The following is a 13708-nucleotide window of genomic DNA, read 5'->3' on the forward strand; positions in this document are numbered from 1 at the left end:
GACTTTGTCTCTACAAAAAAAGAAAAATAAATAAAAAAAAATAATAAAAAAAAAAAGATATCAAATATTAAAAATATACACAAGTATATTTTTGTGTTTGTCTCAGTTAATAGGAAAGCAACGGCAGCAGTCTTCAAATCCTTCATTCTACTTCCTTGCATCTCAGGACACCCAAGAAAGAATATAAGCACTTACATGCTTTGTTTTGCCAGAACTGAATTGACCAAGTGAATATTTTCTGTCCTAAATAGCTGAGGCAGCTAAAAGGATATGGTACACCTAGAGGGAATAATGACAGAATGGCAGCACCACTTGCCCGGACACCTTCCTGTAATAGGAAGTTAGGACAATTTCCAAAAGTGGGATATCCACAACCTCCTGGAAACCCTCTGGGAGCCCCATTTTGAAAATCATGAGTTTATGTAAATGTTTAAATAAACCAGGAGAACTGACTTGCTATCAAGCCATTGTTTTCTCTGATCCCACAATCCCTGGGCTAATCTACTTCTCATTCCTCCAATGGCTCCCCTTTCCCACAAGTAATCTTTGCTGGCTCAGTCCTGGAAATGATCCCAATTCATCAAGCTGCGAAGAAGAGGCTTCTATTCCCAACACTCCCTTCATAGCTACCTGTCTGCTCCCAGTGGGCTTGCCTGGCTCCCATTCCTGCCACCCCTAGCTCCATCATCACTGCCTGAACACAATTCCTATTCAGCTGATACAGTTCACATAATTTACACTCCCATATTTATTCATTTTTCAGCCTCTCTGCTAATCTGATTGTGATGATGATGATAACAGTTAAAAGTTATAAAACACCTATGTCAGCTACTGTATTAGAGTTTCTATACACATCATTTGTTCATCTTAACCACCAGCAAATTAGTTATATTGTCATGTTCTTTCAACAAATTTATTTGACATCTATGTATTAAACAAACTTTTTTTAGAGTACTACTATCTTCACACTGGAGCTACATCCTATGATAAGAACGAGAGAGAGATAAGACCTGAGCTCCAACCAGCTCACAACAATCAGTACAGAGGAAGCTGAGGCTCTGGGAGGTCATGTAATTTATTTAAGGTCACACAGCCTTGTAATAAAGAGGCAGAATCTGAAACCCAGGTTTCTGATTTCAAGTCTACACTCTTATCCTATACCAATCTGGTTCCTAAAGGACCCCAAGTGAGTTCATCTCATTTTCATACATATGCCTCAAGCCACCCAACTCTAGGCAAACTCAGAGAACCAGTAGCCTGCCCACTACCCAGTCTCAGCCCTCCACTTCATGTAGCTCCATTTCTCAATCCAAATCCAATCTCTTTACTATGAAAATCTTAAACCCCCAGATTCTACAGCCACTGGAAGCTGGAGACTCAAATGTGAGAGTCGCCAATAAAAAACAAATCTAAATTATTTCTTATACTAAGATAAAGCATCGGAAAGTTAATTCATGGATAAGCATCTGTCCATATGACTGCTTTGAACCTGCAAAATCCCCAACAGAGAACCTTGTCTCCACTACTAAAATAGACCCAATATTTGGTTCCTCTATACCTTACGAAAACCAACTCATTTCACTTTACCTACAAATAAATCTGCCTAAAAACCCATCTAGACAATCAACATGAGCTATCGTAATTCAACCAGACTGACTATACCAGTTAACGGTTATCTAAATTCATAGGAAGGGAAACTTTGTGGAGACAAAATGTAAGATGGGAATATAAAAAGCTGCTATTTACAGCTGTGCAAATGTAACTTTCATAGTTTTTGCCAACTGAATGAGTTTGTACCGAAGGCTACATTAAATGTGTCTTTCTGTTCATGTTCTAAAATTGCCTGAAGCAGCTAAAAACATGAGGAAACACTTCTTTGACATATCTCACATTATAAATTTTACAAAATGTTATTCAAATCATTTAAAGAAAAATATCTCTTCAAGAAACAAAATGTATGCAACTTACAGTATGGTAGAAAAATTGTTTTTGTTTTTTAACAATTATCAGGTTTTTGAAATTCAGCAAAGCCAAGCAACATTTTCTGTACCTTTGATCACTTACCAGTTTTAGATCCTTAGAGGACAGCTTTGTGAACCACTGGTTGTATTCTAGAGCAGCAATGATAGGTATTAGGTCCCTAGAAGCAGAAATAACAAAAGTACATGAAAGTACTCCTACAAAGCCATATTGGCGCTTACATTTTTAATTCATGGCATTTAGGTTTACTTTTTAATTTGTTATTCATAAAAACAACACCCAACCTACACTATTTTGACCACTTAAATAACAATTAAATTCTGTAACAGGTCTTCAGTACAAAGAATTCCCAAGAGTTGAAGTAAATTGCCTCTAGGGACTATGATTCCTGCTTCCAAAGGAAAAAGGGTTGGTTGCAGTATTTGCTTGGAGAATCTCCTTGCTCTAAGAGAAATTATACATCTAATTCCACACTAACAAGTCTTGTTAGAAATAAGACCACTGCTGCTTCATAAATTCTTTAACTATCAATTATCTCGCGCAGTATTCTCTAGTCCAGAGCTCACATTGCAGGCAAATACAGTGGCATGGAGGGAGTCCCAATGCTTAGCAAGCATATTTGCAATCATTTGGTAGTTTTTCCGGCTCTCAGAAGTGATTACATCTATGAGATAGTCCAGGTGCACTTTTGTCTTATGCTTATCAGCTCTTCAGCCATACAGCACAGCTATTTGCATGAGAGATCTGCCTCCACTCCAATTTCCAGCCTGAGCTCCCACAACACATCCCTAGCTCATGCTCAAGAAAAACAGTCAACAATTTGCTACTCGTCTAACATGATAAGCAATTTCACATTTGGAATTATCTTTTACTGCTGTGTTCAGTTATGTGTCCTCAAACAACTACATCACACTTTCTCCCCCTCTAATTCCTCCTCTGTTTAATCCCTAGCACATTGCTTGCATCTCTAGTTAGCATTTCTTTTCTTCTCTCTTATATTATAGTTTGCTGCTTTATGCATCTGCTCCCTGCCACCTCCAATTTTAAGTTCTTCAAAACTCAAGTCATCATCTGTTTCAGTTTTTTGGCGTTAATAAGGCCATAGCAGTGTTCCCCCCAGTGCATGAGAAGCAACAGATAATCACTTTTTACTGAAATAGAAAAGAAAGGCAGAGGTGGAAAGAGGACTGAGAATCAGTATTATCTGACACCTTCTGGGGTCAGGCCCTATGCTTGGCACTCTACATAGACCAGCTCATATACATCTCAGAACAACGCTAGGAGGCACTATTGTTTACATCTTATAAATAAAGAAACAGATGCTCAGAAAATAAAGTAAAACTAGGCCGAAGGGATAGAACTATAGTCAGAACCCAGACTCTGAAGTACAGAGTACCGCCGTGTGTGCAGTTTCAGTAGACATGCTTTAAAAAGATGAAGTCCCACAGGTAGTAAAGAAAAACAATGCAATTGGTGAAGGAATAAGTAGGCATAGTCATGTGACTGCCATACACCAGGTTTTCTACTGACAAGGCACTCTTTTAACATTCTACAAGTCTAAAATTTAAAGATAGTTTAGATTAAAAAGGAAAAATGACAGCCTTTTGATAGCTGTTTTATGGTTGTCCTTGCTACCTTCATCCCCTCCACTGACAAGTGCTCTGTGCTCAGAACGAGTCCCTGCATCTCTCCCTGTTGTCTGATGATAGGCTGTAACTTCTCAGAGGTGAATTCTATTATGTTCCAGAGAGCCCTCCAAGCCCACATTGTTCAAGCGTTCTCTGGTACACTTCAATATTCAGATCTATGCCAAAGCATTCTCATCTCGTCTCCTTTTGTGGATTCAATGTCAAGGAGTGACCACACTTCAGAACCACATTCTTATGTATTCTAATCTGTCACTTAACCTGATTTGAAGGATGACTAGCTTTTGTCATAGATAAAGTCATTTTCAGGAAAACTGAAAGACATATCAAGAATACAACCAGTTTTTACATGAATGCAACAGGCAAAAGAGCATCATCTCTGCATACAGCATATAACACCCTTGAAAAAAATATTCTTGTACAAGTCAAATCTAATACTTAATAACACCAGGAATGCTTATGGTATAATATTAAATTTAAAAATATATAACATTCTCAGTGTACATTTGTGCAATATAGTTGATAATTCTAATTAATAAAAACTACATATTGATTGATAACTATACATGCTCACCAATACAGTCACTGTGTTTTTTCTTTTTTTAGAGAAGAAAATACAACAAAACATCCTAAGGATACCTTGCCTGGGTGTTAACATTACAGGTGATGCTAATGTTTTTCTAACAAAATTGTCATCTGACATTTTTAAAATTTGTCTATAGTGAGTCATATTCATAATCTAAAAGAGTTATAAAACTAAATGTCTGTGGATGGTGTAAATTAAAATTTCGTTTTAGAAAAAAATTATCCATGAAGCTGGTGGAGATGGTTTGATTACCATGTTTCTCTAAATCATGTTAATGCCTAGGCTTTTTGGTGATTAAATAAGAAAATCAGAGAGAGATAAGCACATGTCTTAACTCATTTAGTTCTTATTTATTATTAAGTACTAGGTAGTACTAGGCTGTGAGGGCTAAAAAATGAGCAAAAAGAGCAGCTCTTGGGCCCCCACTGCACTCCCGTGGTGAGGAAAGACCCCTGCTCAACCATCTGCAGCACAATGGGAGACATGATGAATAGGGGAATGCTACAAGAGCCATAAAAGAACACATTAGAACAGCAAAGAATTCTTCCTGGAGTAGACAGGGAAGGTTCACAGGGCTTAAAAGATAGAAAGGAACCAACCAGGCAGAAATTCAGAAACACGGAATTAGTAAAAGTACATACGCAGGCATGGACACCTGAACATGCCAGCAATTGTACCCATTCACATAGTCAACAAGTGCCAGCCACGTGCAAAGTCCTGGGCTTGACACAACAATGGAACAGCAAATGTTCCCAGCCCTGCAACAGCGAAGGCCTAGCATAGCCTAACAAGAGGCTATGGAACAAAAGGCAACCATAAGAGAATAAAATAAGCTGCATGAGGTAGGGGGAATACAAGACCCTAGGGGTGCAGATAAAAGAGATGCTAATCAAGCAGGTCAAGAAAGCCTTCTTCCAGGAAATTATTGCGCCCTCAGAGATGGGGGAGTGGGATGAGACACATATTCCAGGCAGAAGAAATGAGCAACAGAGTAAAGTTTAGTTTAGTCTAAGAGTTTTTATACCTGATACCAAAAGCATGATCCAAAAAGAAAAAAAACGGATAAATTGGACATTATCAAAATAAAAAGATTTTGTTCTTCAAAAGAGATTAAGGGAAGGAAAAGACAAGCCACATACAGGGAGAAAACATTTAGAAATCACGTTTCTGACAAGGGACTTGCATCCCAAGTGTATAAAGAACTCTCAAAACTCAGTAATAAAAAACAATCACCTCCATTTTTTTAAGTAGGCAAAAGATCTAAACAAACACTTCACCAAATAAGGTATATGTAAAGAAAATAAATACATGAAAAGACGCTCAAAATTATTAGCCCTTAGGGAAATGTATTAGGGAAAAACCAAAATGCGATACCACCATCTACCTACTGAATGGCTTAAAAAAGAAAAACAAAAATCCCTGACAATACCAAGTGCTGACAAAGACACGGAGCAACTGGAACTCTCAAACTTTGGTGATGACAATGCAAAATAGTACACTCAATGTGGAAAATAATCTGACAGAGTCTTGAGTTTAACATACGCTTGCCACCTAACCCAGAAATCGCATTCCTGGGTAGTTCCCAAAAAGAAATAGAAATTTGCTTACACAAACTTATATACCATTATTTGTAACAGCTATGTTCACAATTACTAGATACTGGAAACACAGATGTCCTTCAAAGATACTGCACGATTTTCAAGGCTAGGTTAGAAAAGGCAATAACACAGCATCTACCCAGCTCTCTTTCTTGGCAAGGTCACCCTTAGAACCTCATTGCCTTGCTGTGAGGAAGTCCAGGCCACAACAGATTTCCCAACACACAGCCAGCATCAGCCATAAGACATACGAATGAGGAGGGCTTCCCTGGGACTCACGACTGTTCCTGCTGTAGGCCATTAAGTTTGAAGTGGTTTGTTATACAGCAATAAACAACCAGAAGACTTACTATCTAGAAATAAATATTGAAAGCTACAGTAAAGAAGTATGCCTGCACACAAGGTAGACATAAAAAGCATGTAAGTAGAGAAATACTTGAGAAAGTTAATTTCTGCAACACCCCTAGGAAGTATCAGAGGCAAAGTAACGGCCTCTACAATGTAGGAAAAATGTATTAATATCAGAGAGACAAAAGAAGCCTGAAGCATCAGGTATGTATAGAGGCTACAACAGGAGTCAAGGCAAAATAGAGAATTTTTCCCAAATTAATTTAAAGATTTAAAGTAATCTCTCAACCAAAAATAGTAGAACTTCTGTAAGTCAACTACTTCAAGGCTGCAACAGACTGGTTAACATGTAGAACTTCCATTGAATACATGTGGTGCATATCCAATCTGTGAAAATTAGGTCAACTTAAGGTGGTCAATTAGGTCACCTTAGGAAGGTGGTCAACTGTGGAGGTTCTACTGTATATGTACTTTTATATATACAAAGAAATACAAGAACTATTGGAATTACCCTGTTTCCCCAAAAATAAGACAGTGTCTTATATTAAGGTGTACTCCCAAAGATGTGCGGGTCTTATTTTCAGGGGACGTCTTATCTTTCCTGTGAGTAGGTCTTATTTTCGGAGGATGTCTTATTTTCAGGGAAACAGGGTATTATCATAACCGGGTGGGGGAAGGGAAGGAGGAGAGAGCTGTGATTAAAATTGATATATACAAGCCTTCCAAGGAGAAGCCTATTTCTTCACCTAAGTGGAGAACACAGTGATTAAATATACAATTATTTACATCCTGGTACACATCTGCATACTGTTCTCTAAGAAGACAAGTATGAGAATGGCTTTAGCAGCATTGTTCATAATAGGCAATAAGCTAACCAAAATATCTGTCCAACACCCAGTAAAATGAATGAATTGTGAAATGTTCGTACTTTAGACTACAACACAGAAACAAAAGTGAATCAACAATAGCTACACACATCAACATGTAACACCTCTATTTCTAAGATACTTAACACCTCTCAACCTGGCTGCAATGTGCAAAGAATGAGAAGTTTAAGTCTGAGAAACCAAATTCCCAGGAAGTACTTCAGCAAACACATATTAAAAGTCAAGGTCTATACTGAGTGACATTCAAGTCTCCTAGAATTCATTATTCTCTGGGCACCAAGCTACGGTGATAGCCAGAACAAAAATGGAAACCAAGGACCAGAAAGACTCAGGTTTGCATGCAACATATAATTCTGCATACAAAAGAAAAATTATTATGGAGCCAGCAATAAAACTCCGATGAGGTCCCACTGCAATAGAAAATATAGAAGACAATACAGAACTAATTTCAGTTTTGAGAGTTCATTTTCCCAGATGGCTTTCTTAGGACACTAATAATAAGTAAGCACATAAGCAAATCTAGGATAAATATTCAATCTGACATTCCCATAGGCCTCCCTACTACTATGTTGGTATCACCTACTGCGAAGACTTACCTGCATTTCTCTTTTGGAGTTTGTATGAATTGGAACCAACCTTATTCATGTTTTCACCAGAAGCAGTGCTGTGGTTATATTACACTAACTTGAAAGGTTTCTAAACATTGTCTGATTTTCTCACAGTGAAAAGGGGGAACAATTTTTTTAAGCATCATCCCATAACATTTGTTGTTCACCCCACTGTGCTTTGATTTACTAAAAGAATTGTAATTATGATGTAATCTTTGATCTGAAGAGTATTAGCCTTAAAGAGTTACAATCGTTTGGGGAACCTTCTCATGAGTCCCAGCAACATGGCAACATAGCATTGGCCTGTCCAATTCCATATGTTACTGCTACCATTTCCTTAAAATGGGAGCAAAAAAAAAAATTTTTTTTGTAGAGACAGAGTCTCACTGTACCACCCTCGGGTAGAGTGCCATGGCGTCACACGGCTCACAGCAACCTCCAACTCTTGGGCTTACGCGATTCTCTTGCCTCAGCCTCCCGAGCAGCTGGGACTACAGATGCCCGCCACAATGCCCAGCTATTTTTTTTTGTTGTTGTTGCAGTTTGGCCGGGGCTGGGTTTGAACCCGCCACCCTCGGCATATGGGGCTGGCGCCCTACTCACTGAGCCACAGGCGCCGCCCAGGGAGCAAAAATTTTTAAGGCTCAAACCCCTGAGAAGAAAGAAAGAAAAATTATTATGGAGCCAGTATAAAACTCTGATAAGGTCCCATTGCAATAGAAAATATAGAAGATAATACATAACTAATTTCATTTTTGAGAGTTCATTTTCCCAGATAGCTTTCTTAGGACATCTACATCTCTTAGCGCCATGTGACATAGTCATTTCTTACACTACACTGAAGAGAGAGGAGGCAGTGAATATTTACTAATCCTTTTACTAATATTTATTACATGAGTGGGGGGATTGCTTTGTTTTTAACCTTATCACTGGTTTTGAGTTGTAGTAACAGTGAGGATCCTTTTTTCTTGCCTCAGTTGATACTTCTAAATAACTCAAACCTTCCCTTAAAACTCAAAAGAATCAAGTTTTTCTCTTATGTTTTTCTTCATGTATAAGAAAAAGCCATCATAAAACTGGCAAAATAAGACGTTCATAGAAAAGATGTCTCTGGAAATCCACAATTTTCTTTAACGTAGGGATTTTGTAACTTTAATTCTTTATTTTCTTTTTCAATTCCGAAACTCATCACTTTATATAGATATTCATTTTAAAAGAGGGCAAGACTTTTAGGACATAGAAATCGCAAGCATTGGGCGGCGCCTGTGGCTCAGTCAGTAAGGCACAGGCCCCATATACCGAGGGTGGCGGGTTCAGACCCAGCCCCGGCCAAACTACAACCAAAAAAAATAGCCGGGCGTTGTGGCCGGCGCCTGTGGTCCCAGCTGCTCGGGAGGCTGAGGCAGGAGAATCACTTGAGCCCATGAGTTGGAGGTTGCTGTGAGCTGTGTGAGGCCACGGCACTCTACCGAGGGCCGTGAAGTGAGACTCTGCCTCTACAAAAAGAAAAAAAAAAAAAAAGAAATCGCAAGCATTTATGTTAACATTTTTGCATACTGTCACTAACTTTTACAATATATTCATCCATATAATCTCCACGATAACCTCAGGAGGGGTTTATTACTAAGGCATTTTACAGACAAAGATCTCAAGGCACAGGGAGTTCAAGTATACAGTCGAGGCATAGCCAGAATTCAAATCCAGCCACTGCGACTCAGGAGCCCAGGTCTTAATCACTGGTTTATTATCACACTAATGACTAATCTGCTTTCCCCACTGCCAAAAAAATCTTCAGCCTACTCTACAGAGGAATCCAGGATGGTCTATCCGCAAGCTTTTAGACCAGTGGTTCTCAACCTGTGGGTCACGACCCCTTTGTAACAATGAAAATACATCCTGCATATCAGATACTTACATTACGATTCATAACAGCAGCAAAATTACAGTTATGAACTAGCAAAGAAAATAATTTTATGGTTGAGGGTCACCACAACATGAGGAACTGTATTAAAGGATCGTGGCATTAGGAAGGTTGAGAACCACTGTTTTAGACTAGAGAACTGACCTTTCGTCACAATTAACCAATCATTTGGTTTCTGATTTTAAAGTCAATACTAAGATGTATTCTTTTTTTAATTATCTAAGATGTATTCTGAAATAATTTCTCAAGTAACAATTATATAGTACTCTTATTTTTGAACATCAAAAAGAAACTGCTAATATATGGGGCTACTTTTAAAAGTTAAAATGTAAAAACCTAAAGAAGTCAGCAAGAGATTTAGATCTCTTGCCAAAGTTTTTGCTACGCCAAGATTCTAGATAACCTATTTTTAAACTGAGTTCTGACCTCATCTTTCTGATTTGCTTGATTTCATAAGATCTTAATTCTCCCAGTTACTATTTTCAGGCCAAATTCCCCTCATTATTCCCTTTCCCCTGCCCACCTTCTCCCTGAAATTGTAAAAACACTGTGACTTTTAAATAGACCGTGTGAAATCCACCAGGAAAGTGTTAAAGAACAAAAATAATTGACAGATTTAAAGGATGTCTAGCAAGCCCCACAATCTTCTATAATGTGGGGAAGGCACAAATATAGACAGCAAGAATTCAATGAACAACATCATGGATTATTTTTATTCTCTCCACATACCACAGGAGTCAAGGTTTCCCCTTAATAAATCTTATAAACATTTAAAGGCTCACAAGGAGGTGTTTTGTGCAAGAATGCATAATCTTACCACTCTTCCTGCTCTGCGCTTGCCCACAATGGAATATGCACTTGTGGCAGGGCTGGTAAAACTCAGCCACAGCAGTATTGTCTTCCTGACAGTCTCTGAATTTGGTCTTTCCTCTGTTATATCTACTTTGAAAAAATTTCATGGATTAGCTATTCCTTCCTGGCATCCTAACTCATATAGAGACATGACCTGTGTATTAAATGACTAGTTGGACCACTCACCAAGTCTGTGAAGGATGTCACTACCTAAACCAGTTCACAGAGGACATTCTCAGATGTCTAAAAGAGTGGTTTCTAAAATTTTTTTTTTTTTTTGAGACAAGAGTCTCACGTTGCTGCCTTTGGTAGAGTGCCATGGCATCATAGCTAACAGCAACCTCCAACTTTTGGGGGGGCTCAAGTAATTCTCTTGCCTCTCAGACTTCCAAGTAGATGGGACTACAGGCAACCGCCACAGTACCCAGCTATTTTTAGAGATGAGGTGTCGCTCTGGCTCAGGCTGGTCTCAAACCTGTGAGCTCAGGCAATCCACCTGCCTTGGCCTCCCAGAGTGCTACGATTACAGACGTGAGCCACTGTGCCTGGCCATTTCTAAATTTTTTGATCATTTATTCCTAACTCTGAAATATTTTGAATATCCCCCCCAAAATGTGAATCATATACATGTGTTACAGTAGGAATATATTAAGCTCAGTATAAAACATACACACACACATAAATAAAATGGATGAGAAAAAAATAAACACCAAAGTTCTACTCTTAGCTTCATACTGTCCAACATAATATCATTTTATTCACCCCACTGATTCCATGTCACTCAGGCTGGGAATCACTGTTCTAAAGAACAACCATTTAGAGAAATTCAGGAATGGAAACAGAGGCAATGCTGTGCACACCTGATTCTACATTCCAGACAATATTTCTTCCTTTTTAAACGAGCATGGGAATAAAAACATGGAGCTTTGGTTAGAAAAGAATTACACTAGTGCCCTTAGGACATCCTTGTCAAACATAATCCGCACTTAGGACTCTTATCCTAATAATATCACACCCAAGAATGTCACCTTCATGAGTAAGAAATATGACGACATGAAAGCATGAGTCTGCTGGCTGGGCTCTCATGAGCCAAGTTTAAACTCACTGATGCATGTTGTTGAGTCTTTGAAGGATTGATGAGATTAGCTCCTCCTAAAAATCTTCCAGGAACAGGAGAGATCAGTGTATTGAAAGCTATATATTCTCTTCCCCTTGGCACCATTACCTCTACCCTCATAATTCCCTGCCACTCCAAATTACAGTGTAATTACATTTTTAACTTGTCAGCTCACAGACTTTCAAGAGATCTGATGAGAAATTTATAAAAAAGTCTTTTTCAATCTATGCTTCTTTTGCCCCACTGATACCAAAACCAGAACAAATTGAAAGAATATACTTAAATGAAATTTTGAAACCTATAAATAACACCTAAGCGAGCAGTTTTCAAAGTACTCCCTAATTACCATTCTCCAGAGACTAACTGGATGGATCTAGCATAACCACTGTGTCCTCACCCCTAAACGCTTATTCAGCAACAACAGAGTGCCTGGTCTTCCTGATGCCACACTTCCTGCTGATTTATTTTTGTTTTGGAAAACACAGTTATTTTTCACTAAAATGGTATCTATGTAAGCAAGCAATGGTTTATGAATGCTATTTTTAAGTTAATAATGTTTTGATTTTTAATTTCGAATATGGTACATACAAATAGAGACGACCCACATAAACAAAAGATCAATCTTTTTTAAATGAATGTATAGGGGTCCTGGCACCAAAAGCACTGAGACCAGATAATGCGTGTCTGTGTATTATTCCTATCCTGTTCTACAGACAGTGTTCTTGGATTGTAAAATATTTTCCCTTTTTCTTTCTCAGTTTACACTTTTATAAACCACACAGGAAACATTTTGCCTAAATTTGAGAGTCTGAAGTTCCCTCACACATAGGGAGAAGAAGAAGAATAGCTCTCAGCAGGAGAAAATTGCCTGCTACCACAAAAAGGAAGCAAATCCTGCTTTCAGAACTGGAGGCTTGGGGCATGCTAGCCACAACTACAGACACGGCTGAGTCTGCTTCACCAGCCTCCCTAGACCTAGGCTGTGCAACAGAAGGTATATCCATCTAGTATAATTTTTCCTTGCCTGATTCAATAGGCTAGAACTCTTCAGAGATCCCACTGCAATTCTAGATTTCCTGTTAGGTAAGTGGAAAAATAATTTGAAATGGTGTTTTGGGGGCAAGATGCAGGTCTTAAGACGAGGTATGGGCAAGAACAATCCTCTATGACATTCCAGTTGTCCAAATGGCACAAAAGTCCTGCTGGAATCCTAGATTTCCCTTTCAATTCCAAACAGAGTGAAAAGATTTGTTGGGCTGGTATTCCTCCCTGTAGGGCTGATGGCTGTCCTCTTACAATAAGTAGCAGCACATCCAGGACCGATGAGATTTGAGACAGACCAGGGTAAATACAACCAGAAAAGACATACTGGAGGGCAGCCAAGGCTCAACTTATTAGGAGTTAAATAAATTTGCCAGATCTACTCCTGCTTAGAGAGGCAGAAACTAAATGAATCTTTGCTCTGGGGCTTTGATCACACAAGCGACAGCTCTAAATATATTCCAGTGAAGATCTTAAAACTCAAAAATCTCCCAAATAACTTATAACATGTTTCATGACTTCATTATCACTATCACCAGGCAGATGTTGGCAAAATGATATTCACCAATATATGCACATATACCCTAGCAATGCCCAGTTGAAAAGGAAATTGTGAACTAAAAGTCATTTGTTAAGATTTCGGTATAAAATTTCATCTCCCCAAAATACTACAAATAGTAATTAGGTAAAAACAATACTATAGTTTATATATAAGGTAAGTACACTTTGTATGCTGCTATAGGAACTGTTTTTATGACGAAATTCAGCATATACTAGATTTTTGGATACACAGGTGCACCTTGACATGATGAATATATTTGAAACTATTATTTGAAAGGCAATACCCAGAGATTTTTAGATTCTCCTGATTCCCTTTATAAAGTGATTCTCTGAAGATAATGTACAGCTCAACAGAGAACTACAGCTCTGAAACAAAACTGGATTAGAAGAAAGGAAAGAAAGAAAGAAGCTGCTTACCTGTGGTCAAGATGACTAAAGTCTTGTAAGTTCAAGTCCCTGGTATCTTGTGTCAGATAAATTGTATCCACATCCTATTTGAAATATCATTCAGTCATGTAATTAGTCCGTGTAGGGGACCAGGTAAGCAAGAGTGATGCCAAGAG

At 38.4% G+C, this 13708-nt stretch overlaps 1 protein-coding gene across 6 annotated transcripts in view; it reads right to left on the minus strand.

Annotated features, from left to right (window-relative positions):
• The window catches only part of CARMIL1 (capping protein regulator and myosin 1 linker 1), a 346904-nt gene that overhangs the window by 165284 nt on the left and 167912 nt on the right, over positions 1 to 13708 (minus strand). For all 6 annotated transcript variants that reach the window (XM_053602593.1, XM_053602591.1, XM_053602592.1 and 3 more), the window contains exons 8-9: positions 13563 to 13636; positions 2065 to 2140 (exon numbers count right to left, since the gene is read on the minus strand). In XM_053602593.1, the coding sequence (XP_053458568.1) occupies positions 2065 to 2140; positions 13563 to 13636 (150 nt within the window). The remainder of the gene's footprint in view (positions 1 to 2064; positions 2141 to 13562; positions 13637 to 13708) is intronic.

This window comes from Nycticebus coucang, chromosome 9 (assembly GCF_027406575.1).
Source record: "Nycticebus coucang isolate mNycCou1 chromosome 9, mNycCou1.pri, whole genome shotgun sequence".
In the NCBI taxonomy this organism is placed as follows: Eukaryota; Metazoa; Chordata; class Mammalia; order Primates; family Lorisidae; genus Nycticebus; species Nycticebus coucang.